This window comes from Haemaphysalis longicornis, unplaced genomic scaffold (genome assembly GCF_048455015.1).
Source record: "Haemaphysalis longicornis isolate Haplotype H1 unplaced genomic scaffold, Haemaphysalis longicornis Haplotype H1 scaffold_1, whole genome shotgun sequence".
NCBI lineage: Eukaryota > Metazoa > Arthropoda > Arachnida > Ixodida > Ixodidae > Haemaphysalis > Haemaphysalis longicornis.
Genome location: NW_027526203.1, coordinates 443,070,757 through 443,097,954, shown reverse-complemented (window position 1 = coordinate 443,097,954; position 27,198 = coordinate 443,070,757). Strand labels below are relative to the sequence as shown.

General features: G+C 44.9%; 1 protein-coding gene and 1 long non-coding RNA gene across 5 annotated transcripts in view; one reads left to right on the top strand and one right to left on the bottom strand.

The window, feature by feature from the left end:
* Window positions 1-27,198, bottom strand: part of Trio (trio Rho guanine nucleotide exchange factor) — a 230,230-nt gene that overhangs the window by 12,877 nt on the left and 190,155 nt on the right. For 3 of the 4 annotated variants that reach the window (XM_077687543.1, XM_077687540.1, XM_077687541.1), the window contains exons 37-41: window positions 10,734-10,869; window positions 8,794-8,886; window positions 2,786-2,953; window positions 2,653-2,709; window positions 129-250 (exon numbers count right to left, since the gene is read on the bottom strand). In XM_077687543.1, the coding sequence (XP_077543669.1) occupies window positions 129-250; window positions 2,653-2,709; window positions 2,786-2,953; window positions 8,794-8,886; window positions 10,734-10,869 (576 nt within the window). The remainder of the gene's footprint in view (window positions 1-128; window positions 251-2,652; window positions 2,710-2,785; window positions 2,954-8,793; window positions 8,887-10,733; window positions 10,870-27,198) is intronic. The other variant, XM_077687542.1, reaches the window with a different exon arrangement.
* On the top strand, window positions 8,893-10,870 carry LOC144155864 (uncharacterized). Its single transcript, XR_013319666.1, has 2 exons — window positions 8,893-9,250; window positions 10,676-10,870. It is a non-coding gene; the product is annotated as an uncharacterized LOC144155864 (long non-coding RNA).

The following is a 27,198-nucleotide window of genomic DNA, read 5'->3' as shown; positions in this document are numbered from 1 at the left end:
ACCTGTAAAACAGCCGTGCGAGTTACTGTAAAATACGAGCAGACGAAGTTGCAACCACCGAGTAGTACGCAGCTATCTTTAAGCCAAAAAGACATGTCGCTAAAGGCAGGCTCAGACGATGTACATGCCTGCGTTTTTGCAAGAACTTCTCCCTCTCCCTGCCATCAGGTACTGTTGTTTCAAGGCCTCCGTCGTGTGGGTCTTCTTGCGAAGTTGTGGTCTCAGAGTCATCATCCTGAGTGATCAGTGCCTGCAGAAAAAGAAGCTCAGTCAGTGATATCCATTTTACTTTCAATGTAGAGAGTTACTGAAAGAGCAAAAAAATGAGAATGGGCAATGTATCACCCCTTCATTTACACGGTGAAAATATTCACAGGGTGAAAAATGGACAGCAGAGGCAATACCGGCTTTACGTCAGCATTCCACCCAATCTGAGGCTTATTGAAGGAGTGCTCCTGCTACTGTATTTATTCAAATACATGTCAATCTTGTTTATAGCTAGGGGGGGGAGGAGATGCTACCAGAAGTTAACAGTGTGGCACGAAAAAGACTACATCCTCCGGCCACATGAGTAATGCTGACGAAGCACCAGTCTACTTTGACATGTGTCACACGATGGTAACAACGAAAGGAGAGAAGAAGATGCACCTTCTGACACCAAGACATGAACACATAAGTCGAAATATAGGTCGAGATTGATTTTTACACACACACACACACACACACACACACACACACACACACACACACACACACACACACACACACACACACACACACACACACACACACACACACACACACACACACACACACACACACACACACACACACACACACACACACACACACACACACACACACACACACACACACACACACACACACAAAAGAAAAAAGAAAAGCCAAAAAGTCACCCCTGGACCTATATACCGGTCATTGGTTTAATATTAGTAGCCATCTGGCAACTTTTGGCAACCAGGAAGCCAATCGGGCCAATCCAAACCGCAAAGGCACCATCCCCACCAACATCAATCAGACGTGCCACTACCTTTTATTTTGTTGCTTCTCTCACTGTCGTGAGCGCGTGCGTACTATATTTTCTTGCTCAAGATAAGTTCAGGCACTTGGCGCCAGTTCGCCACAGCATTTAAAAGAAACATTATCTAGTATACCTAAACCAACGGCAACATGTACAACTAGCACTAGTTCAGCGTCACCGAAAAGAGTGCACACTACTGGTGTAAGCTGGAGGGGCAGCTCTCGGCATGCAATGCGAGGAAGACCTCGTTTCGTGGGTTCCGCGCTGTGAACCAGGAATAGAAGGACAAGGTGGCGACTTTTGTCCGCGAGCATCGTGCGACGTCTCTACAAATGAATGGCCAGCGACAACTCCAAGATGCCTGCTGGCCGCCTGCAAGACCATCTCACGATGGTCTACACATGGGTGTCCCATGCTTGGCGCTCGCATCCTGATGACATGGTATTGTGAGTGTTTAAGAAGTGCTCCATAACCAATTCCCCGGAATGCTGTGTGGAAGACAGCCAGACAGAAGCAGTTGTCCAACAAGATTTCACACAGACCTAATGAGTGACTTTAGACAAAACAAGTGCTTATAATAGCCGCTAGGTAAGGGGGTCACAACCTATGTTCCGGCTCGACCTATATTCTGACTTAAACGGCACATGCTTCACCGTGATGCTGTGATGCGCAGCTGACGGGAGGAAGCTCCTGCCATACATCCACGTTTCGCCGGGAGACGAACAACAAGAATGAAGTCTTCCCCCAAAGTGGGATCATCAGTCAACGAAAAAGGTTTTATGAACAAGATTGAAATGGAATGGTTAAAGACTGACAAGATGAAGCACCACAAGTAACTCAGGGGCTTCTGAACATGCTGTCCATGGAGTCATTCAGGGGTCACATTTCACCGGGTGTGAAAAAGATCATCCACGAGGCATGCATATGTATTCCTGGCAATATGACGCCTCATTGAGCATGGCTGTAAACAAGCCTTTCAAGAACCACATCACCGCCCTTTACAAGGTGAGGATAAAAGGGATGATCTTTGAATGCACCGACAAGAGGCTCCTCTCTGAAGCTGTTACATGGGTGAAGTATACGTGGGAGGACCTGCTGCACTTCAAATGCACTTGATGGCACTAAGGATGACATCCTCTGGGGCTTCGAAGACGCCGAACAAAGCATTGGAAAACAACGACATATTGGCAAATTACGACAAGGATGCAGCTTTTGGCATGAATTCGTGAGAGTTAGCGGAACTTGCAGCTAATAATGGTACCAAGACTATTTGTCACCAAGGTTGTTGAACATGCTCCGCAAGAGGAGTTAGTGAAATTAAGAAAAGAAAAGAAAAAAAAAAAAAGTCTCGATATTCTCTTCACTATCTGCAGCGCAACAAGTCTATTACAATCTCCTCTTGATTTGGTCATGTTCACATCGCAGCCTTTTCTGCGCCAATAATGTCAACTAGCTCAGGGCAAAGTACCCTCACCACCAGAGAGGAACATTGCAATTGCTTTTTCACAACCAACTTCGTTACAACAAGTCTTGCCACTACGTACCTATTTATCTGGAAGGGGCACTAGCATTCTGGTTACCCCCTGAAATGAGCAATGTTCACATCATACCTGTTTTTCTTTTGATGGGTCCTCAAGCTCTCCAGGCAATGCCCTTTCCTCAGGTTCCTAAAATGGAAGACAGTAGTAGCAATGTGTAAAGAAGGAGCCAGTAATTGGTGCTGAGACCCAAAGAAAGACTCACTGCAGGATCAATAGTGAAGTCTGGAGTCTGCTGAGGTTTGAAGAGGTGATCCTGAATTTCCATTGGAGGTGGTAGCTCACACACTTCTTCCTCCTCAGCTGTTCCACCAGGATCAACATCAACAGATGAGGACTTGGTACTAGCACAGCTTTTCGGCTGCACTGCCTGCTGAAAACAAAGCACAGATTTCAGGCAGTTAAACTAGGTTTATTTGCTTAGTTCACATGCTGAGTGGGGGGAAAGACAGACTTTTTGCACAAGAAATTAACTGAACCACCTTGTACAGAAAGGTGAATGCCACGATGTATCAAAATAGCTACTTCACTTAGACTCAAACTAGGGCGGCAAAATTAGATGCCAAAGCAGCAACTGGGTTTATCTTCGCAGTGCAATACTAACAGGAGTAAGGAAAAAAGGAACATAGGTCAGCCCGCGTCCTGTATTCCTTTTACCTTAGTCCTGCCAGTTTTGCGTTGTGAAAATGAACATCAGTTCACCTGATTTTCAACATTACTGCAGCACCTGGGCTCAGAGGCGGTCTACAGGTAAATTTAGAAGACTGCCTGGGGATCTTTAACACGTGCTAAAATATGGTACACAAGAATGTTTGTTTTTCACCTCGAAAAATACAGCCATCATGACCTGAGGTTGATACCATGTGTGGTGCTTAGTAGCAAAATGCTTGCATTCATCCAAATATCAAGAGTCATACACAAATTGCTCTTGGGAGGAAACAAGGTGAAACAAGAAATTTCTTTTGAACTCTGCCTGCACTGTTACCCCAAGCTCTCAGAGTGGTTTAAGAGACAACACTAAAATGTATTCCTACACAATGAATTGTGAAGGTATAAAAAGGACTAAGCATTATAGTCATGCAGGTACGCCAGAAGGAGGCCGCTGGTCCGACAACATTCCCTACATTCCTTCTCATGCACCCACTGGCAAAAAAAGTACTAGTATAGGCCAGCTTGTACTTTTGATGCTGTGGGTGCACAAATCATTACAAAACATAGAAAGAAGAAAAATAGTGAGGTGGAGAGAGGCCAAAGGAAATTTGCTTTGCATGAGTTTAGCATTCTCATTTTCAAAGACCACCATTACCCTTACAATTTTATCTGGTTTGTGCAGACCATTCAATGCATACTAAAAAAAAAAAAAGAGAGAGAGAAAAAGGCTCTGCAAAGATTCTCATTCCACCAGAGCTACAGGCCCAAGAGGCAGGTAGTCTTCTGTTATTAAACAAATTGTAATGACATTACTATGCTTAATGCCACTGTTAACTTTAGCATCGGGTGGTAACAGCCAGTCATAATTTTGTTTACCCACTAGTCACTGATCTATTTTTTGGACTGCCCAATAGTTCGGACATTCGGTCCAGTAATATACCAGTGATTTTTGGACTCGATTATTCCAGACTGCCTGATTTGGACTCTTTTTACAAGCCACCCTGTCAGGTCTAAAAAGTCTGTTGTCAACTGTATAACCATGGGTCTTGCGTAGAGCTGCACACACGCCTCATGTTTAAGACGGCAACAGTGCCAGAAGTATTTCAAAAGCCTGCTAGATTCCACAGTAGATAATATGAAATATTTCAGTGTGTGCACATAGAGCTTAAATTTAATTTTCTCGCAGAGAGGCAAAATCCATCAAATAGGAAGCTGAGAAGGTGCAGTGTGCTTGCCTGTAACTGGACAGTGGAAGAACAATGCCCTTTCTTTTTGTGACAAAAGAGTAAGGAAGAGAAAAAGCTGGAGATTAAGTTGTCAAGCTTGGAGGCGTACACAAAAAGAAAAAGAAAGAAAAGAAAAGAGAAGAAAAACAAAAAAACACTGTTCATTGTGTAGCACACATGGCTTGAAGAAATGAAAAGACAACTGTTCCTTTGCAGTCCTTTCAAATGGTCAGACAGAAACATGGTATGCCAGATGCCAAGTGTGCTCACAATTTCTACTGGGCTTGCACGTACTGCAGTCGAACATGGATATAACTTCATTACAACATATCTGCTTACAACAGATATTCCGATACAACATACCGATTTGCGATGTTTGGTTAGTATTCCTATCTCTTCTATTGATTAAACTTCTTTTACTGAGGATTCAATTATAGCATACATTTGGATGTATAGCATACATACTATTGTATTGTATAGCTATTGTACAGCATACATAAAATAGCAAGTTCATTTTGCACCTCTACAGTGGATTTTTCAAGTGTAGACAACCTTTTCTAACATAAGTTTGCAGTGTGTTTCTAATTTGAAATGGTGATTGAACAAAAACAATTTGGAACAACAAAAAATAATTGTGAATTAGTAGAAGTGAAACGCTTTGCTTGCCACAAACTACCACACTATTAAGTCCATGCAGTCATGCGCCTACAGTATGCAACAAGTGTAATGTCCTAGCAGCCAAGTGATAGGATTTGAAATTCAACAATATTAGTCCGACATATCAGATGTTTGTACATTGTAAAGGTGTGAAGCACTGCAATGAAAAAGCTGAAAGCATGGTCAGCGGCCAATCCACTACAAAATTAAAGAGGACGGCTGTTGATTGGAAAAAGAGGAAGAAGCAGGAGCTCAGGCTTTTAGAATAAACATGGAAGTTTGAGAGACAGCCCCAGTTCATAACAAGATGGAAGTTACCATATTTGAAACAAAAGAATGTAAGCCCCATACAATATGCTAAATCTCCAAGCTGAGCAACAAGACCTTCACTTGCACTTTGCTTACATTCATGTAGAGACAATGGAAATGCAAGTGCAGGTTGAAGGAGTGAAAGAGCAGTAGTAATGGTATGAGTGAATGAAAAGACGAAGTGGGGGCCATACAACAGGAGCACAGCAAATATAAGAAGACTCGTGCGTGTGTGTTTATGAAGTGCTTCGTAGCGTCGCAGGAGGATGACACCGTCGAAAAACCCAAGTCATCCTGAAAGTTTATTGCCTTATCTAAACTTGAAAAAAAAAAATGGCCTGTGGCATACTTTCATTTTTTTTCTTTTGTTCTTCATAGTAAAGAAGAATGAACTCTTGTTATAAATCCTATCCATGATTCCATCAAATTCTGTAGTAACAGTATTTGGATTGTTCATAGTTCTTTTACAGCAGACTGAAATCATGAACACTATCATTGTCTGTTGTAACCTTTGTTGTTGAGGTTCTGTATTTTGGATACAGAAACCACAAAATAGATACATACATTAACAAGTCCCCAAACAAATGCATATACACCCCTGCCAGCTCCAATAAAAAGACTCGAGAGCCCCAAGCAACTGAAAAATATCGCTGGAAAAGTGAATAAAAAGCGAAGCTAAAAAATAGCAGGGCGGAAACACCTACTAGGCTCACCTGGAACCAGGGTGGGGCAGTTTCCCAATACAGAAGTGTTGCAGTAGTGTATTGGAGATATTTTTAAGTATCTCTATTCCTGCACTGCGATACATTTCCAAAAGGTATTTGCATCTTTGTATTAAGGTATCTTAAGGATTTATCAGTCATATCACGATAATCTGCAAGGCATAAGCATCTCGATGCCATTAATGCACGAACGTACGACGTGCTTGCACCTCGAGGATCATACATGACCGTTATCGGTTTTGCTATTCCCTTCTCTCCTGAGAGCATCCGAACTTGTTTATGTCTGGAATATATTTCGTCACCTTCACAAGATATCATCACAATCCAAGATTTTCAACCCATGAAGGTGGTATTTGAGCAAATGAGCTAATGCTAATCCACAGCAGGAGAAAGACTTCTCTTGTTTGTCACAAGCCTTGCGAGTTGAACCTAGACCAAGCTACAGCTGTTGAAAAATAATCTTTGAAAAGTGGTCATGTCGCTATAAAGTGAAATGAATGTACCTTTATTGCAAGCAAATCTTGCTTATGCAGGGTATTAAAACATTAATAAGTGCCTTTAAAAATTTTTCATGAACAAACCACTTCGCTTGCGATTCAACCTTGTTGCATATTGTGGTCTATTTTGTGCAACACGAATGCTGTTTATTCAGTAATCTAAAGAGAAAGATTTTCTCAGAACACAAACCTGAGTTAGTTTGTACATGTTCATTATGAACTGTGCACAAAAAACAACCACAAGGAGAGGAGTAAAAAACCCAAGTGCTCATGTCTTTCCTGTGGTTCTTGTTCTGGTTGGTTTAGTGCAATTTCTTGCAATGAAAATGATTTTTGCCTATAGGAGAGCCGGTGGCCATCTTGGGGAAATGTCCACCTTAGAACGGCGATGCCCCTTGGCAGGTCCAGAACAAAATGTGCAACGTCTGTTCACAGAAGGGTGCAGCCAAATATAACGAATCCCTTGCATTGTGCGTTTAGGATGATCCCACAGAGTTGCTACATTGTGCATTTCATTCTGAATGCGACAAGTGGTGTTGCAGTTCTAAGATGGTCCTTTTTTCAAGATGGTCATCAGATCTACCACAGGCCAAAATCATTTTTATTAAATTTTGAAATAAGCAAGTCAGTGCCATCTCAGTTCTTCGTGTTAAACAAAAGAGACCACAAAATGTAACCTTCCAGTAACATTTGAGTGCCACTGAAGCAGCAGTCCGCTCAGGAAAAATAAGAACACACACAGACCCAAGCTTATTTATTGTTGCAGGGCAACGTTTGTTGAAAACTCGCGTCTGCTTTTCATTCAAGTAACATTTTTGCCTTGCTATACAGGGCCCGTTGCGTGCATTATGGCATTAGTAAATAACCATAAGATAACCTTGCTAAAAAAATATATATAAAAAAAGTATTTCAATAACTGTATTCCTGTATCAGAGTTCTTGAGTATCTTTTTAGAGCATTTACAGAAGAACCTGAGATATCCTGTTACATTGAAAAAAAATGTTTCCAGTATCCGTACTCAGTGCTTGCAGAATGTGTATCGCGATACCACTTTTCCAGAATGCTTTTTTGGGTTGCTCTCCATAGCCCCGTCCGAAACTAACGAAGCTGAACAAAAACACTTTCAATAGCTAAATTGTGAGAAATACTGTGGAAAAAAAAAAAAAAAAAAAAGACAACATGGCGATATAACAGCATTTAAAGCAGGCCGACCAAAACAAAGCTTCTGCTGACAAGAAGCAATCCTACTACAAAGCAGCAAGCGTAAAGCGTAGTGCTGTAAGGGCAGACAAACACTGAAGAAGGAAACTAATGAAGCTGCTTGCCCATTTTAAGAATTGAGAGTAAATGCTTGAATGCAGAGAACACCCAGCACTGTGCTCTTGGATTGCACTAAAAGCCAAGCAGGATATTTCTACTTTTAGAAATGAGCTTTTGCATTGTTACACTTTTGCTTGAAGAAGCAACAAGAAACTTGGGAGGCATGAAATCTGCAATACCCCAAATTTCATTACGCTCAGCCAAAAGCATTTCCCTCCTTCCAGTGGCCGAGTCAACTCCTAATTGCTATTAACTGTTTGTGAATGGGAAAGAGTTCATATCATGAGATAATACTGCAGTAGTTTCTATTGAGCGAAAATGCCAGACAACCCTCAGACAGCACCATTAGTCTTACAGGTGCTCCTGCCAAACTTGTTTCGACCACGGCTGGCAACTTCTGACTGCGAAATCTCCAAGCCTCAAGGGACATTAGTTAAGACCACGCACTTTACGAGTATGCTCCGACATAAACACGAAAGTATTTTCACGCTGTTTTTATAAATGATTGTTGTAGCACACTACCACTGGACATTAGCCAAACACCATTCTCAACACTCTCCCCTCTTCTCCATTCTTCTGGCTAAATAACAGGAATCCACACCAACATGCCACGCTTTCTATTCTACTTCAGTTCCTTTTCTTTGTAAAATGGATCAAGCTCTGTTTTGTGTCCTATTAATGCTTGCTCCAAGACATTTTCCTGTGGGCTGCCTTAAGAAATACTTTACTAATTACTTACGCAGGATACAGAATAAGCTTTGCATGGAAATTCGCCATACTGCTAGTCTTCCCTTCACATAGCTCCTCTGCATTGCACTCGAGGCAACTCACCTCAACTTTGTTCAGCTCAGCACCTTCACTTGGTTTTGGTGGAGGTCCTGGAGAAGATGACTTGTTGCCCATGTCTTCCTTGTAGCTTAACAACTGGAATTTAATTTTGGCACCATGATTCAAGCTGCTCGCACAAAACAATAACACTGCAAAACGTTACAACGAAAAAGGCTTGCATACGAGAACCTCGGGGAAAAAAAGGGCTTCGAATATCTTCGAAAGGCTTCGAATGAAGAGAGAATACTTTTTTTTCACTGTTGTTAGTGCCATTTACTTGCACTAAACTTGCAGTGCCATTTAAACGTCTTACAGGCACGCCCTTTGGTGGCAAGTCCCTACCAATGAGCACTTACTACCCTGGCTGCCAGGATTGACTCGCCCCATACCTGAAGCCACAAATCACCAGCCCCAACAATGGACAGTGTCCACAAACGTCACCAACTGGTCTCCCTAAAAGGTTTGCAAATAAGGCGGGCATTCATCATTGGATGTGTTTTTCATTGTTATTGTTTTAGATATTTCTTTCTCACTAGTTTTCTTTTCAAACGCTAGGGCAAAGAGGTATCCTGTTTTAAATACTTTTCATTCACTCACTCGCACCATAACCAACAACAATAAGCACTAACCTAGGAAGAAAAAAAAAAAAAAAAACACCCTAAACCGCGCACTACCGTTTTCCTGTTTGCCAATATGAGACACTCCTTCTTGAATGCTGACTTCTGGGGACAGCATGTTTAGTGGTTGAAACTGGCCAGAATGATTGTAATACAGTCAGGAGGTATTCGAACAAATCAATGTTTAAAAATATTGACCATCAAATTCTCCAACTGAAATGAGTCGAATAACCAGAACTATCAGATTTTCATTCTATATTTATAATATTCAACACCCCTACGCAAGTAGCCAAGAACATGAATGAAACAACAGCATGTCAAAGCATTTACATGAACAGTAACTTATGCGTAAACTGTTCGATGTGTACAGTCGCAGTGAGTGATAAAGTTATAAAAAAAGTTGGGGAAGAAAAAAAAAAAAGATTTCAACAAATGACTGTTCTGCTGGACTCATGCTAGGGCAACGTTGATTACAGAATAAAAATAAATGTGGCAATTACAGTTGTATTAAACTCCTGCTAAGAGGAACTTAAGTTATGACCAACAGAAATTTTTACTGCACGAGCTTAAACTAAAACTGCCAGTCCCTTTAAGTTCATCTCAGGTATACTGTTATGGTGAAAAAGAGTGGAGGTGAATGATGAGATTTGAAATTCATTCTGAACTCTAATGTTGGTTATTGCTGTTGGAAACAATTACAAAGATTTATTGATGTTTTAACCGAAGTTTTATACTCCAGTCATTTTTAAGTTCTAATAAGCTCTGGGTCTGTGAAAACAAACAAGATTTACAATTGTATTATAAGGCCTTAAAAATGACTGGAGTATAAAACTTCGGTTAAAACATCAATAAATCCTTGTAATTGTTTCCAACAGCAATAACCAACATTAGTGTTCAGAATGAATTTCAAATCTCATCATTCACTTCCACTCTTTTTCACCATAACAGTATACCTGAGATGAACTTAAAGGGACTGGCAGTTTTAGTTTAAGCTCGTGCAGTAAAAATTTCTGTTGGCCATAACTTAAGTTCCTCTTAGCAGGAGTTTAATAGAACGGTAACTGTCACATTTATTTTTATTCTGTAATCAACGTTGCCCTAGCACGAGTCTAGCAGAACAGTCATTTGTTGAAGCCTTTTTCTTTTCTCTCCAACTTTTTGCAAGCCTCACCACTGACTGCTACTGTATACAAAAAAATACAGAGAGCAAAGAAAACTAAGCAGTGCAACGTTGAGCCACTCTTCACCAAAATCGCATCGATGCGCAGATGGCTGCAACAAGCCCACGACAAGTGCCCGCATGCAAGCCAACAGAAAGGCGCTTGCCTTCGAAGACTGCGGTGCAACAGCAGAAGATGCCAGCTTTTTTGAGGGTGGCGTTGGATTGCCCTTTGCAGAAGCGGGATCCGCCTTATCCAGGCGTCCATGGCTCAGCTTCCGGACTGGATTGGTCAGCCACTTCCTGCGGGCAGAAGAAGCACAGGAAGGCCACACACTGAGCATCCAGAACCAAATGTGATCGGCGTCGTGGCCAGAGTGCACCACTACCAACTATACACGATAACAACCATGTCTACCATTAAGCAAATAGAACAATAGAAACAATGCAAAGTTACGAATTAAAGATGCTTCTGAAGCCAACTTGCATGTGTTTTTCACACAAACAGTGCATCTAAAAACCCAGTTTTCGTCACAGCATTGTCCTGGCTGATTTGCCGACATCTACTATGAAAACACACTCACAATCGCAAGCCTGCACAGCAATATTCAGTGCATTGGAAACCCGTTTAGTCTGTATAACCTCTGCGTGAAGCAAAAGAAACAGTTTACAGACAGCATCAAACTGCATTGCAGTCATGTGACATCACTGTGTCAGGCAGCCACTAAGTGTCTTTCCCGAGCATTACGGATAAACAGCAATGTAAAGGATTACACGATTTGAACTATACAATGCAGCCCCAAATTCACTTCTGCGTTCCTTTACAAGCTTACACACGGTCGCATCTGTTTACGCGTCAAGGTTTGCTGCAAATGAGAAACGCAACTATTGTGAAATTCCCAGAGGATATGCACCAGATAATAACACCCCCCCACCAACCCGCACACAACCGTGACAGCGAGCCTTTGTTAACTTGCACGCTCAACTATGTTTCCTCACCCGAAGGATGCGTCCACCGAAAAACATAACAAATCAAGTACTGTTAGACGACCCAGTTTCCCACTGCATATTAGCAGTGACATCATTAAGGGCACACCAGAAACAGTAAGCATGTTAAATCCGCGGCGGTGTTCAAGCGGTGCGATCAAACGAAACAAGGGGCACCACTAGAATTTCACGTAGCTTTTGTCAGTGGCCGCCAATGGCCCAACTGTGACTTCATAGCAGGAAAATGGTTTCGAAAGTGGCTCGTGACTTTTGGTGGTGAAGTGAATTGTGTGTTAAGATTGGCATTGTTATTCGAATGTGGCAACCTTTCAAATCAACCAAATGTAATTTATCTTTATGGTCCTTTTAAATAGGACATAGTGACTTCAGTAAACTTTACAGGAAGAAGTTTCCCTCTCTTGTATGAACGGCAGGGTGCAAACACACACTTAACAGTGTTCATTATTTTGTAAAAAACATCAAAAGCTACAGCTTGCCCAACCTCAAATGTCATTAGGTTTTCCCTACGTCTGCTTTATGAAAGCTATGAGCAGATTTTTAGAATTATCAGCAGTGTAACGAAAATATCAAGAGTTTTGCAACAGATGGCTACTGATTAAATAACCAGTAGCGCTACAATAGTTGGCATCTTGAAACCTGTTTGCGCCCTGCACTGTCACTCGTGAGCTGTGGTCTGCCTCTTTGCATCCCCGTATACCTGTCTGGAAGGTGGATGGGATCCTTGAGCAAGGTTAGAATTCAAGTAGGCGGTAAATCTTGGTCTAGAAGTAGTGCAGGGTGCAAAAATTTTTGAAGAATGCTTAATAACTCAAGATCATTCATTAAAACAAACTTCTCAACAACAGCCCTCACCTGTATAGGCTTGCAGGTGGAGTAATATTATTTTTTCACCCTCACAATGTGTTTCATCAAAATACACGCACAGTGGTTTCCGACACACGCAAAGCTACATGTTCAGGGATAAAATAAATCCCTGTTGCGAGCATTAGCACTACAATCAGGGCAACATTCCTGTTTTCAGGGATGCATCATTTACTTGTAATGCATAGAAGAAATTTCATTTAATTGATTGCCCTTTGTTCTTGATGCAATATGTTGACTACTTGTGTTAACGGCACGTAAAAAAAAAATCGACACTCTACCAAAATGGTGATCGAGAATATACCAGTGATAATTTTCCAACGAGCAGCAGTCCACGATACTATATTGCAGTTGTGCAATAGTTAACTATCAATGCTAATAAATTGAGTTTCCCTATAGTGTACTATGGTACTATAAATCTCAATTGTGAGTAGACTACAGATTGTTTTGTTTCACTATCTAAGCATGCTTATTTCACTGTCTTAATTATGCATGGCTAAGCGCACTACGAGGGGGTGGGTCAGTGAGATGGAGTTATATTTTTACAATTCATGTTAAAAATAAAATTTGCATCCAACATCCCCCCCTCCCCCCCCCCCCCCCCCCCTCATGAAGCATACAAGAGGCACAAAAATGGAAGCTATAATTGACAGTTGTCAGCGTTCAAAATTTTGCATGCTTACTGCAGTTACCCTCAACTTAATTTCAGATCTGGTTGAACTCCTCTTTATCTACGTCCTCCCTATTTGCTTGTAGCTTGTTTGCCATAACCTGATTGATTTGTGTGACTACTCCAGAAAAAAAAAAAAAGCCTTGTTTTCTTGCCACTTTTTGCATACGGTTAAGAAACAAAAGTATCTAGGCATCTCAATTAGAAAACATTTTATTATGAACTACACCAATGCCATTTTCCAATCAGTGCCACTCACACTTGGGTCATTCGGAAGAAGACTAAAGCATGCAACTCCAGAGGTTAATTGGAGTCAAATTGGAGACATCTACCAATGAATGGTTCAACCTTCCTTGAGTATATGATAATTTTGGATCCAAACCTTTTTGGACCCAAACCATTGCTACTTACCAAGATTGTGTTGATGTTAAGTACATTTTTATTTTCTCAAGAATACGACAGAACACAACTGGTCACACCTAGAGTCACCAAATGACAGTTTTGCTTTATAGAAAATACAACAGCTGCCCAGCTTGTATTTGAATCCTCCTTGCAGAACATCAATCCCCTTCACAAATTGCCCTGATACCATCTTGCCTAATTTGTTTAGAGCTAATGTATTTAAATGAGCATCCTTTTAAAGAAAGCAACATAGCTCAAAAATTTAATGGCACTGGCTTCACTAATTCTTTCCAAAAGAAGCTGGAATGGCTATTTGCTGAAATTGCGATTGTATATTGCTCTTGTACTATTAACGTAAAATCCTGTCAGCAAAAAAAATTTATCCGGGTTGAGGGGTAGTTACAACAGCAATCCTCCCAGCCAACCTGTTCGCATGCTGCGGCAAAATACATAAATTAAAAAAATATATAAATAATACAGTGAAATTGGCAATAAGTATGGAAGGACACTGCTGCGCAGATGTCGACATCTGTTCGTGTTGGTAAATATAGATGTTTGTGCTACTAACAAGCTTTGGATGTCATATTGCTACAATGTTGCTTTGCAGAAGCTTCAAAACTAGTGACAGCCTAATTGAAGGAAAAGAGGGCAAACAAAAAAATGCATGGCATTGCGAAAATAGGAATAAAAAAAAGTTGAAATTTGAGTTTCCCACACGGAAGCTACACCTGACCTATGAGGAGTGTAGCAGAGAACTATGGAATAATTCTGGCCACCTGGGCATCTTTAAAGGGGCCATGTAGACAAAACACAAGTTTGGTTCATTTGAAAGGTCGCCTCGTTAAAATCATACTGACACCACTTTTTGCGCACACTTCGCTGAAATAAGGTATATAATAAGGAAAAAAGGAAATGGCCATGCGACCCCCTACCTCATTTCCTGCAATAGAACCTATGATGTCATATGCCCAGCTGTGCGATTGGCTGAGGCCGGCAAAAGGAAACGCAAATTGGGGAGGGCTTTAAGCTCGCCGAACGAGCTATTTGTTCTTAAACGTTATGTATTTATGTAATGCTTAAATGTACTGCTGAGCATGAGGATGTGGGTTCGACTCCTGGCTGCGGTGGCCGCTTTTCTGATTGAGGAGGAATGCAAAAATGCCTGTGTGCACGAGATCTCGGAGCACGTAAAAGAACCCCAGGTGGTCAAAATTAATCCGGAGCCCTCCACTATGGTGTGGCTCATTGCCTGCGTTAAGTCGGCACGTTAAACCTTGCAATAAATTAATCAATATATCAATCAATCAATCAATCAATCAATCAATCAATCAATCAATCAATCAATCAATCAATCAATCAATCAATCAATCAATCCATCAATGCTTTCGCCGGCCTCAGCCAATCGCACAGCACCCCATAATACATCATAGGTTCTGGCATGGGAAATGAGCTAGTGGGTTGCATGATCATTCTCTTTTTCCTAGTGATATACAGTGAAACCTCGTTACAAGAGAGACTGTTACAAGAGACACTTGGTTACGAGAGACATTTGAGTGAAAGCGGTTTGGTTGGCTTTCCTATGTTCGCCATGTTAGCAACATTACATACAGGAGACCTTGGTTACAAGAGACATGTTTTTTGGCTCCCTCGAGTGTCTCTTGTAATGAGGTTTTGCTGTAGCTTATTTGAGTGACGTTTGCGTCAGAGTTATTCTATTGGGGCAATCTTTCGAATGAACCAAACTTGCATTTCGTCTTCATGTGCCCTTTAAAAAGCACTAAAATCTCGTACGCACAGGCATTTCCGCCCTAGCATTTCAAACGAGCTGTGCACAATTAAAAAGATTGGTAAAAAAAAAATGACAGAAGGTTTGGCTGTGCCAACCACAGAATATTCGCCCCGAGCGCGAACAGAGTCGGCGCCCCTGGCGGCGGCGGGACGAACCGCTCCTAGTGTGGATGGCGCTCTCGCGTCGTCTGCTTTTTCACGTTGCGTGCGTCGCAAGACGCGTGCTGCACACGACAAAACAACCAATATGTGTGCTCGTTTGGCAGTAAGCAATGACATAGTTACCTCTGCTTGCGCATCTCCTCTAGAAACGCAATAATCAGCGGTCGTTGCGGGTTAATGCGCTGGCTTAATTCCACGAAACATCTTCGCCGTGGTCACCGCTTGAGTGTGCAATGTGTTATAAACATTGCTTCCACACATTGCGCTTTTTTTATTGAGTGCAGCCGTCTGCAGTTTCGGGAACGTCGAAGGGTGCTTTTTGAAGGTGGCATGGTGATTATTTAAAGGATAAATGTTTAGTACGCGAAACGGGTAAGAAGCAACAAGACCTGTGCATACGCGTGCAAATTCCACACCCTTGTAAAATTGCGCTGTGCCCTTATAGAAAGAAGAAACAAACAATAACGTTTACACTGCACACGACCCGTGCGCTATTGCCTATACATTACCGGACACGTATTTTACACCCGCAAGAGCCTGTGTGATCGTGTTCTTCCCGTACCTTTTCTAAAATAAATACCATTTTTGGACAGTCGTTGTTTATACTGCAGAGGATGAATAAACATTTATTCAACTGTATCGTGATGCTAATTTTACGTATTATTTAAAATACGTTTCTATGAATGCGCAAAAGTATTTAGGGGGGATTTTTTGGTAAAATTAGGCAGTTGTGAGTTTTCGTCTGTCATGTCATGTAAACCTGCTTGTCACTTTGCGAAAACCTAGCTAAACATGAGATGTTGATTGTACTGCGTGCGTTGACAATTCAATTCGCAAGTTCACTTGTTACGAAAGCCGTAAATAAGTGATCCGACACCGTTATTCATCAAACCTTCCTTCAGAGTCGCTAAAATTTCATTTAAAAGACCCGTTAGAGTGGTTACATTTATATCTCTGCGCTGATAAAAATTCAGTAATTTTATGTTGCCTTTTGAACGCACAAAAAACATCGTAAGCTCTTAGAAAGAATGTCGGGGCAGTTAAGTAGTGTTACCATTTCAGGGCACCCCACAAATGCAAGAATGCGTCATACCAGTGAAAGCGATCGAGATTGCCGTTGTAAACTGAATTTCAGAGATGAAGGCTTCCTGATTTGTTTCTATTTATGCTTTTATTGAAGGCTCAAAGCCATAGTACAAGTTCATTGTCACTTTTTCGGCCATTCTGAGATTCCCGATGGGTCGTCGCTTTTTTTGGCGTAATGAAAACTTACTGCCGCTTCCATGCTATACACTGAACGTTGAGGAACCGAACTACAGCATACCACTCTTGTTTTCACCTTTCGTGCGCACATACGGCGGGGAAAAAGGCACGAAGCGCGCCCACAGTGCGCGTTCTTACGGGCCGCTCAGCGCAGCATCCACACTAGCAGCGCGACGCTGTCGCCACCTACATGTCGATCTCGCGGCGAATAGTGTGAAAGCAGCATACAAAAAACACTGTCCAATACCTTACTGGCTAGACTAACAGAGTATGAGCAGAATGTTTTGTTGTGAAGCCTTCCATTGTCTACTGGCACCGACACCGAAAGCTTGGAAGTGAGTGTCTACAATGAGCACTTTTTCCAATGAGTGCCAATTGGACGACATATAGCCTCAAACTATGATGTTAGGCTTAACTTCCTATGTTTATGTTTAGGGTTTAGGCAACATTCAAGTTGAGCCTCATGACATGCCAAACATCATCTCGTTTTATGTCAAGCTGCGGGTACTGCTTGATGACAGACCTAAATTGTGGCATTAGGCCTAATGTCTGGCTGTCGCATACTCGCATACCCTCTACTTTCCCAATAGCAAGTTCTTTCAATGTAAAGTCTTTCAAGCAAAATCTTTCAATGCAAGGCCATAGCGCTTTCAGACTAAAACAGCAAATATGAGTTCTTTTTTTCCAAGAGCAGTGAATGAATAGAATAACCTTGAAAGTCATGTCAAACAAACTGATATTAACAAATTTGAAAGCCTACTTGACTTTTAGGCTTTTCTTTCTTGTTGTTCACTTGATATGCGCATAACGTGTTCTGGTTCTCGGTGTATATTGTGTGTGCCGGGCATTGATGTGCACTCTTCTTTTTGCAATGTGTGTTGTTCCGATGCGTGTATCGGTTTCTTTTTTGTGCCCTTCGACAGATCTATATCCCCGTGCCACTCTGAATTGGCAACCAGTTCAATCTTGTTTTTTTGCTTATGTTATGCATTCTTTTTGTCTGTTTTATTGTGAAATGTATCACACTTCTTTCAACCCTGCTACGACAAAGACTCTAGGGCATTGCAGAGAGGAGTGGGTATTAAGATGGGCATAGCGATCTACACACACCAAAAAATATCAATCTCTAATAGGGCTCTTCGATTCAATCTCGCACCCACAGTGGGTAGTCCAAATGTACTCAAAGGATTCCCCACACCATAGGAATATATACATATGTAAAAAAGGCCGGATTGCTGCTCGGAAAGTCCGCGGTGGGTCGGAGACTGATAACCGAAGAGCCCCAGTGAATTGTATGCAACGCTTCCACGGAGTCCCTTGGTATGAGGATAACGAAATGTCAAGTGCAGGTGCTTTCTCCATATCAGTTACGGACACAGGATCAACGCCCCCATTAAGGAAGTGAATACGCTGTGACTCACACAGTGCAGATAAATTTCTAATGAGTGATTCTCCGACCCAAAGTGCAGAGGAGGGCTATCGTTTACAGTAATATTATAGGTGTGCTATGTGACAAGTGGAGTGGAAGGCAAGAAAGGAACAGAGATTGTGAAAAGAATATAATATGATCAAAGTGCCAGAAACAAGGACAACCTTAAATGAATCAGACGTCATCACTGTTTGCAAAGCAAACTTCATGGGTTTGTAGATAAAGCATTGAAATAACAAGCAATTATCTATACGCACAAAACTATGGCCTCACGTTCACTAATCCCTCGACAAAACAGTCCCATGAACAAACATGGAACTGACCAATGGCTATGCACAGTGATATTTAGAGTGTACAACCTGCAAACATGTGTGCTATTGTTTGGGTGCAGGAGACAAATACATCTAATAATATTTTAGGCATAAAGTATTTTTTTGCCTGACTTAATCCATCTTCACCTTTTGTTATGCCTGTATGCACGCATGGACACCTTCAGCACAGATGTGAAAAATAAATATCACTTCACAGCTTGTGGGCTCTGGAGATCGATCCCCATACTCACAGCCTGGTGTTTCAAGCAAGTGGATGTGATGTCCACTTGGCTGCAATTCTTTGCCAATGTGGAGGGTTTCTATACAACTTCTTCAGACAGAAAGGTCGACAGAACAAAAAACTAACCATGTTTTGTAAATATTGCTTACACGAAACACTCGATCAAAAAAAAAAGAATCCATACATACACATGGAGGGGACCATGCAGGGAGGGAACTGGACAAATATATAAGCAGTGTGCCACATCCACAAATACAAATTTTATTGCATGCTTCTTTGCTTCGCAAGATGGTATTTTTTGCATTTAATTTACCTTCCAGGCTTTTTCGTGAAAATGAGTGGCTATTTCTGATGATGATGATGATGATGATGATATCTGGATTTTAATGGCGCAAGGCCAGCTAAGGGCAAAGAGCGCCAAACAAAAGTGATTTTATGACAGCGATGTGAAAGTAAAAGTAGAGGGTTTCAGTAAACATACACAAAAAACAAGCTAATGAAGATGACTGGTGAGTGGCTATTTCTCTTGGTAGTTTTTAACACTGCAAGTTCCAGTAACAAATTAAAAGTTAAATGCAAGAACGCAGCAAGTGCACTGTTACACAAATTGGGTGATTCGTCTGGTGGCGCACAGCGCCATAACTGCATGTAGTGTAAGCGATGCAACTTTTGTGAGCGCACAACTTTCGTGAATTGCTCGCAGTAATTCAGCAGCAGACCCCTCCAAGTGTCCATCCCCCCCTCCCCACCCCCCCCTCTCCCCCACATACACACGCAAAAAAAAAAAAAAATCACATTCCACTAATTTCAGCAGCAATAATATACGTGAGAACACAAATTGAAGGCTTTGACAGAGCCAGTCAGTTTTCTTTCTTAGAAACATATTCCTTCAAAATTAGAATAGTTAGTATAAATTTACAACCACAGAAAGTTCTCACCTTGAGGGAGTATATATAGATTCAAAACTAACGAGCAGGTATATTGCACCCTTGCAGTTCCTGCATGTGTCAATACACTGTACTCCCAGGAGCAACCTGGTGTTGGTGCTTCATCTGAGATGAAGGCAGATATTACTGAATGAAGCCCTTCAAGAAAGTGAAATATACGCACCTGTGTACGCATAAAAAATAAAATATAAAAATAATGAAATACAATAAAATATTACAATCCCCCTTTAGTAATAATGAAATAAAATAATAAAAGGAAATAAATTAATAATAATGAAATAAAATGAAATGCTTCTAAAAGGGTTATTGCCTGCTTGATGCTTAAAACAATTTTCGATCGTTCCAACCAAAATGTGTGGCTCAATGTTTCAGTGTGCCTACCAACTGGCTGAAACATTCCTATTTAATCAAGAAAATATTTTGCCGCAGATTAAAGAAAAAGTGCAGCCCAAGTTGTACACTAGACGAAGGTTCAGTACCCGTGGAACCGCAGATTACATTAAGTACACCGAATGCATAACTGTAATAGGCCAGTATATCGAATAAAAAAAAAAGCCACATAAGCAATCATGAGCAAGACATACAGCACAAACGTTTGTGTAGCCCTGGCAACCGAAACAGTTCTTACACCAGACCCATACTTCCTGCAACAGCTGCTTTATCTCTCTGCTTCTGAGAACACGGATGTCTAGAAAATCTCGATAGACGAGCAAGTAATCAGGAGAAAGAAACGACCATCGGCTGCAAGCCAGGGCAGAAGAAAAAGGAAGAAAGCGTTGCACCAGAAGGGAATACATTTCAGTTGATTGGGTCTTGACAGGGCAATAAACAAGCGGTTCCGAGGCGGCCTAACCCTGCGAGCTGTTGCTTCCCGGCCGCTCGCGTATGTAGGCAAGACGAACGCTGCGCGCGAAGCTGTGCCGACTGCACGCGCCTGGCGAGGGATGAACCAACGTTACTAGAAGAAAATCTAGTAACGTTGGGATGGACCGCAACCCCCCCAACAGGTTGGTGAGGAGACAAACCGGAGCAGTTCGCCCACAAAGGCCGCAGGCATTGACGGGCGCGAGCCATTTCGGAACATCTGACTGGAGCAGCGGCGATGGAGGCACGCGAGCCCCGGAAAAGCGGACCTGCTGCGACGTGCCGAGAACGCAGGAGGAACGATCGAGTGAGCTCATCGAACGCGCGAGATTGGTCGCCGATGAAGCAGAGCACCGCGGGAGCCAGCCCTACACCCGGCTCAGCCTGATCTAGCGCTACCGCTGACCGCAATGGAAGCGCACAAACGCGCCGAGCCTCATCTCCCCGTCGGTGCGCGGGGGCGGGGATCTGTGCGGGGCCACTAGAACGGGCCCGGTTTGCACGTGGTGCACTGGCCACGCTGCGCAAACAAAACAAAATCCACTCTCGCGCGGGGCAGCCGAAAACAGCAGCTACAATCACACTTGCGGGCACTTAAAGGCTAAAAATAGCGGGCACTCAAAAATAGCCCCCTCACCGCGCACCCCCGGTCGACGGGTCCGCGCAACAGGCCCTCGGGACGGAAGGCAGCGAGCGCAGGGGTTCCGGCAGAAGGGAACGAGGGGGCCCGCGAACGGCGCGCCAACGCCCAGGGAAGCGCCGCGCGCAGCCCGAGCCCCGCACGCCGGGGCCCGAGCGCGCGGTCGGCGCCGGGAGCGGGCTTTTCCCGCGAGCGCAGCTGCACGGCCGAGAAGCCAGCACGCATGCACGCGCGCGGTGCTGGCAGCGAGCAAGAGGCCGGCCCGTGGGGAAGACTCACCGGCGGCGGCGGCGGTGGCGGCGGCGGTGCGGCAGCGTCGCCGACGAGCTTCGCTCAGCGCGAGCGTCGGCGGGCGTCTCCTGGCCGCTGGACCGCCATGACGCACCAGTGGCGGCCGCGGGTCCGCGCGAGGGCTCTGACGGCCGCGCATGCTCCGCGCGCCGCGCCGCAGTACTCCTACGCGCGCGCTCAATTATTTACAGTCGACGCGAGGGCCTGCGCGGAACGCCAGTGGCCGCTCTGCCAATCAATGCCGCCGCAAATGCCGGCCTCCTCAGTAGGACACTACCGCCCAGCTGGGCCACCGGAGGATATGCAGCGCCTCCGCTGCGGTCTCCGAGGAGGCGGCTGAGATATGCACCCGCGATAAATTCCCTTCATCTCGCGGACAACGCTAAACGAGTGACGCGCATCCTCGGCCCGGCTGCCAACGCGGCGCCGTCTGTGGTCAACACGTCCGGCCGGCGGTTTGTTGTGACAGCAGGAGAACGACCACGAATCGACGCTCCTCGCGATTTCCGCCCGCATTGGCAGGCGTTAGCACTTTCCCTCCTCGTCGCCGACGAGCAGGCGGTGTGCGTCCAATAAAACACGCCCACCTCAACCCAGCGAGTGGCTGGCACAAAAGAGCACTTTGCTTGCCACGCTGGAAACAGCCCTGCAAACTGTTTCTCTCCCCTTGTTACTCCTTCGGCTACTACCACCAGAGTAACTTGAGCATAAACATAACGCTACGCAGTTCCCCAGCCAAGGGCCAAACACACGGGCGGAGTGCGACGCGTTTCGGCACGAGTTTTTTCCCTCTGGTCCTGTAGCCTTCATGCGTGTCCGTGACCGCTGCAGGACCGGTTTCAGGACAGGAAAAAAGCGTGCCGAAACGTGTCGCTCTCCGCACATGTGTTCGGCCCTTAAAGCAGAACAGGAAATAATAAAAAAAGAAAACACCGAATTATATCACTTCCGACTATTAAGGCACACAGTGACACTTCCGGATTTTTGCAGACGTCACATTACAAACCCAAGCATCATGGGCACATTTATCCGGGTATAAGTGCCCGTTCAGACGGCACCGTGATCGGCTACTTGGTTTTGAGCACGACCGGCTTTATAAGTAAAGCCGGTCGTGGTTTTGAGACACCGCGTAAAACGAAAAACAAAAAAAAAAAAAAACAAAAAACAGACGAAAATAGAGAGAGAGAGAGAGAGAGAGAGAGAGAGAGAGAGAGAGAGAGAGAGAGAGAGAGAGAGAGAGAGACAACTGCGCAGTTGCATTATGCATCCTAGCTATCAACCTGTTGCTTTCACCTGCAGTTTTAACGACGACCGCCCCAGAGCTTCGCCTTCTGTCCACCCACATATTATTCGAAAATACGGCGCAAAATTTCACTGCTGCATCAACTGCCTTTTTCAAACACAAGCAACAATAAATCACGCTGATCGTATTCAGGACAAAAACCCAACAATCGTGACGACTAATGGTTTTATGTGAACATTCTTAACGCGAAGCGTTGTTCGGCCTAGTCCAACGCGGCCTCCCCGCCGACACAGACGTAAGTTTGTCGCATTTCTGAAGCACATCGGGACTGCAAGCTTAGTGCTCAAAGCTGCAGCTTATCAGCTCTACACACGACCCATGGCGGCGGCGGCGCCTCCTGCCAATTAGCAGCTCAGGAGAGCAATTAAGATAAATCCCGTTCCGCCCGCAGGATGCGTCCCTGCTGCAAATAAAACGAAAATTTACTTCTACGCGAATGCACACTGATTGATTGTAGGGTTTAACTGGCCGACGCAACGCAGGCGATGAGGCGCGCCGTAGAGAAGGGCTCCGGATTAATTTTGACCACCTGGGGATCTTTAACGTGCGCCGAAATCTCGTACACACGGGCGTTTTTGCTTTTCGCCTCCATCAGAAAAGCGGCCGTAACGGCCGGGAATCGAACCCGCGTCCCTCGTGCTCAGCAGCACAACGCCTTAGCTACTGAGCCACCGCGGCGGGTCCGAATGCACACTGCCTTGCGTTTTACGGGATAACGTGTTAAAGCCAAGTTGATCTTCTACCAGGCTGAAATGCACGGACAAGACAGCTCTTAAAAACGAATTTGCTCGAATAGCCTCTTCGGCACGGAAAACCCGCTCCGAACGCTATACGTGCCACGACGGTCAGCGATGATAATAGACAGTAGTACCCTAACAGTCCACGATTCTGCGCCACCAGATCGCGAGGCGTAGAACACCTCGCATGGATAACTAATGGGAAGAAAAGCATGTCTTCAAGCTTCTTTAAGTACTTGACGGGCCCAATTCAAAAATATGCCAGCCTGACTAGGCTGAAATGTGTCAAGAAACAGAGCTTCCCGCAAATCACTGCATGGCCTAATGGCGCTGATTTTTTTTCAAAAAGAATGCGAGTATTCAAAAAGCTGCATGCCAAACGCAATTCGCTGCCAACACCCTCGCCGGTGTTTCTCAGCGCACTCGGAAGTGCACCAGAGACTTGCCTATTAACTCTGAAAGCTTGCATAGTTATTCTTATTTAGTAATTTGATAACGGACAAGACAAAATAATTATACTTGCGCAACTTACTACCATGCGGCGTACCTTTGTACCCGTGCACTGCTCCGTTCTTTTCTCTTAATAAACAACGGTTCAAGTTAGGAGTGCGGGACACCCAATATGCAGTTAGGAGTGCCCGTTACGCGACGGAAGGAGACAATCGGAAAGCGTCCTCCTGGACGGGGGCGCGGCAGCCGCGCTTGAAGAAAAACAAAACGATCGGCGCCTACCAACCAAATGGGCTCGCGGCGTTCGACACAGTAGGACTCCCCAGGCAGCTGCGGCTCCAGATCATTACGCACGCTCCCCCGCGCAGTTGCTTTGAAAGCCCACAAAGCCCAAATTGCGCTGCCGTAACACTGGCTGCTCACGTTTCACGGCGCGTTAAAGACGCCGTTTTCGATTACAGCGGGCGCGGGAACGGGCCCCGAGAGAAAGAAAAGACAGCGAAGGAGCACGAGATAAAGACAGGGGGAAAATCCCCGCCGCTCGTGGAACAGGGGTTCACCGCGAGCCGCAGGCCTCGCTGGCGGAACACGCGGGTTGGCTTACGCTTACAAAGAAAAGCTCAACTTATGAACAAAGACGGTATGTCGAAAGCAGCTGGTGGCTGCACAACTATTCATCGAGTACTCGAGAGAAAACACACGAAAATCCAGCAGTACTCAGGCTGTCCGGAGCGACAAGCCCGGACAGCCACCGAACAGAGCTCTCCTTTGGGGGCCAGCGCTGCCCGTGACGAAAAAATGCAGAAATGCTGCAAATACAAACCGGTGTGCGAAAAATGGCGACCAGAAAAATACGCGAAGCAGCTCCCGAATGAAAGCCGCGAAAATGGAGTAGGGTGCACCTACTGTACTCGCGGCCTTTCCACGCCGATGAGGCTTGAAACAATTAAGGCGGAAGTCATTAAACGCGAAAAGGGACCGTCGTCGCTTGCAAACATGACTGGTACCAAATGGCCGCCACTGTAAAGAAAAAAAAAAAACTGCGGTTGATTCCTCTGTCATAGGAACCGGTAAAACACGAAAGTGAAATGTGCAGCGAAATCTGCAGCTGAGCATGATTTCCGGGTCGGCGGCTGTCTTGTGGGTGTGCTTGGCGAGCGGCGTCCTGCTAGCGAGTCGCATCGGCAAAGGTGTACTGGCGTCATTTCAGTGACGGATATGACGTCAGTGAAATCTTGGTGTATCCCGGCATAAAACACTTTCGGGTTAAAATATAAAACCCGAAAACGAACGTACTCTTTAGTATTAAAGGTTGCTTCCCCGCAAGAAGACCCTGTGTGCAGGGGTGCACCCTGTACAGGCCGCTTGCTTCGTTGTGCTGGCGTCATTTCCGTGACGGATATGACGTCAGCGAAATATTCGTGTATCCCGGAATAAAACAATTTCGTGTCAAAATGCTTCCCGTGGTCGGAATCGAACCTGGATCCCTTGCGTTTGATTCCGACGTCTATCCGTCTATACGGTGCCTCTTCCACAAGTGTCGACAACCCTCAACGAAATGTTATATTCTCGAAATAAAATCCAGGCTACGCGTCCGCGCAACGATGGGCAATGAAGCTCTAAGATCGTGGGCTGTACCATAAACCGCACCTGGGCCGAAAGCTCGTCCAACGTCCCTCTCGTACGACTGATCTTGTGGCGAACAAGGGGGCGGGGAGGAGGATGAGGAGAGGGGGACGAACGTTTTCCGCCGCTAAACACGCTTCGTGGATACTGCCTAAACGGCGCGAGAGAACTGCGCTGTTGCGTGTCGGCGCAGATATGTCTGTGCGCTTCCATGCAGTGAAGCCCCAGTTTGGCAGACAGCCATTTCGCTCGAGTTAAAACGTTAAGGGTACACGAGGCCGGCATACCTACAAATAACAATAATAAAAGCATCCTGAAATCCTTCGCAGTCTGCCGCATTTCCTTTCCGCCCAAAAAGTTGAGGATCCAGCCAGATGCCCATCACGCCATAGGGGGTCCACTGCAGCGCAAAGGCAAATGTTCTCGGCAGCTGTTGCACCGATTAAAACAACACTTGCGGCATTTGGGGGTGAAAGCAAAATCCGGTGAAATGAAGGACATTTGTATGTCTCCCATCGCTCGCGTGTTTTGTGAATAAAAACCGGCTCCCCCGGATTTAGTTACGTCCACGCGTACCACACGTCACTGTAAAACCTTCTTTCAAGGCCGCGAGGAGGCGTTGTACGGGAGCGCAGGTCGCCTTTTTGAGAAGAATGGATGTCCTTTTTTAGAAGAAGCAGCTTTTTTTTTTCTCAAAAGCAGTAGCTTCGCTCGATGCGTCAAGTGGATCATGGCTGCAGCGAAGAAACCGAACTCCAACGCGAACGTCGGAGCTTAAACGCGCATTTTCTTTTGACTTCTCCGACTTCCTCTAGCGCGAGTCACAATCGGTCGAAGTACATAGGAGCAGGGAGGCAACAATGGAGCAAATCTCTACAAATACGACGTCGTCGACGCATCGCACGCGCTATTTGGAGCATGTGTCCCAAATTCACGCGTACTCAATCCGCAAGTTCAGTCGCGGCAGCCATATTTCCGACCAGTCGCGCATCGCACACGACGGCGTAGTCGTGTTTGCGTCTCGCGCTTAAGTCGGTGAGGCATCTGTCCGAGAAGCGTAAAATTATTTTTCGGGCGCGCTACCCAGGAGCCGGCAAGCCGAATCCCGACGGTTCCGCCGGCGTTGGAGCGGGAAAAGGCTCAGCGCGAGAGGCATGCACGCGGGGGGAGGCGAACGTCACTTGGCGGGCAATAAATAACGACCCCGAGAAACGCCGGCGCGACGTTCTTCTCGACGCCGCCTTTGGGCGCAGCTGAGTGACGCTGTCCTCGACTCGGACGGGTGCGCGTGCCGCGATCCTCGGTCGCCAAGAGATTAGGAAAGGAACCGCAAAGGGGCTGCCTGTTGCGGCCACGCGCTGCTTTCGCCGCAAGCGTAGAGAAGTGCAACAGGCTGCGTTTGGAATTTATGGCGGTTAAGGGTCATCAAAAGTGCAGAAATTTGGCCTCTCCCTATGGGTACATTACAGAGCCGCCAATGCAAATAAGCCGCTCGCGGCGGAAAATGCCAAAAGCGTGAAAACAGGTACCGCCACCCCGCAGGCTTTCCCGCACTACGCTTTGTGACGTCGCAAATCGGGAATGGCGAACCGGTATTGGTGGAACTTTTATAACCAGTTTCCTTCAACAATGATGAAAG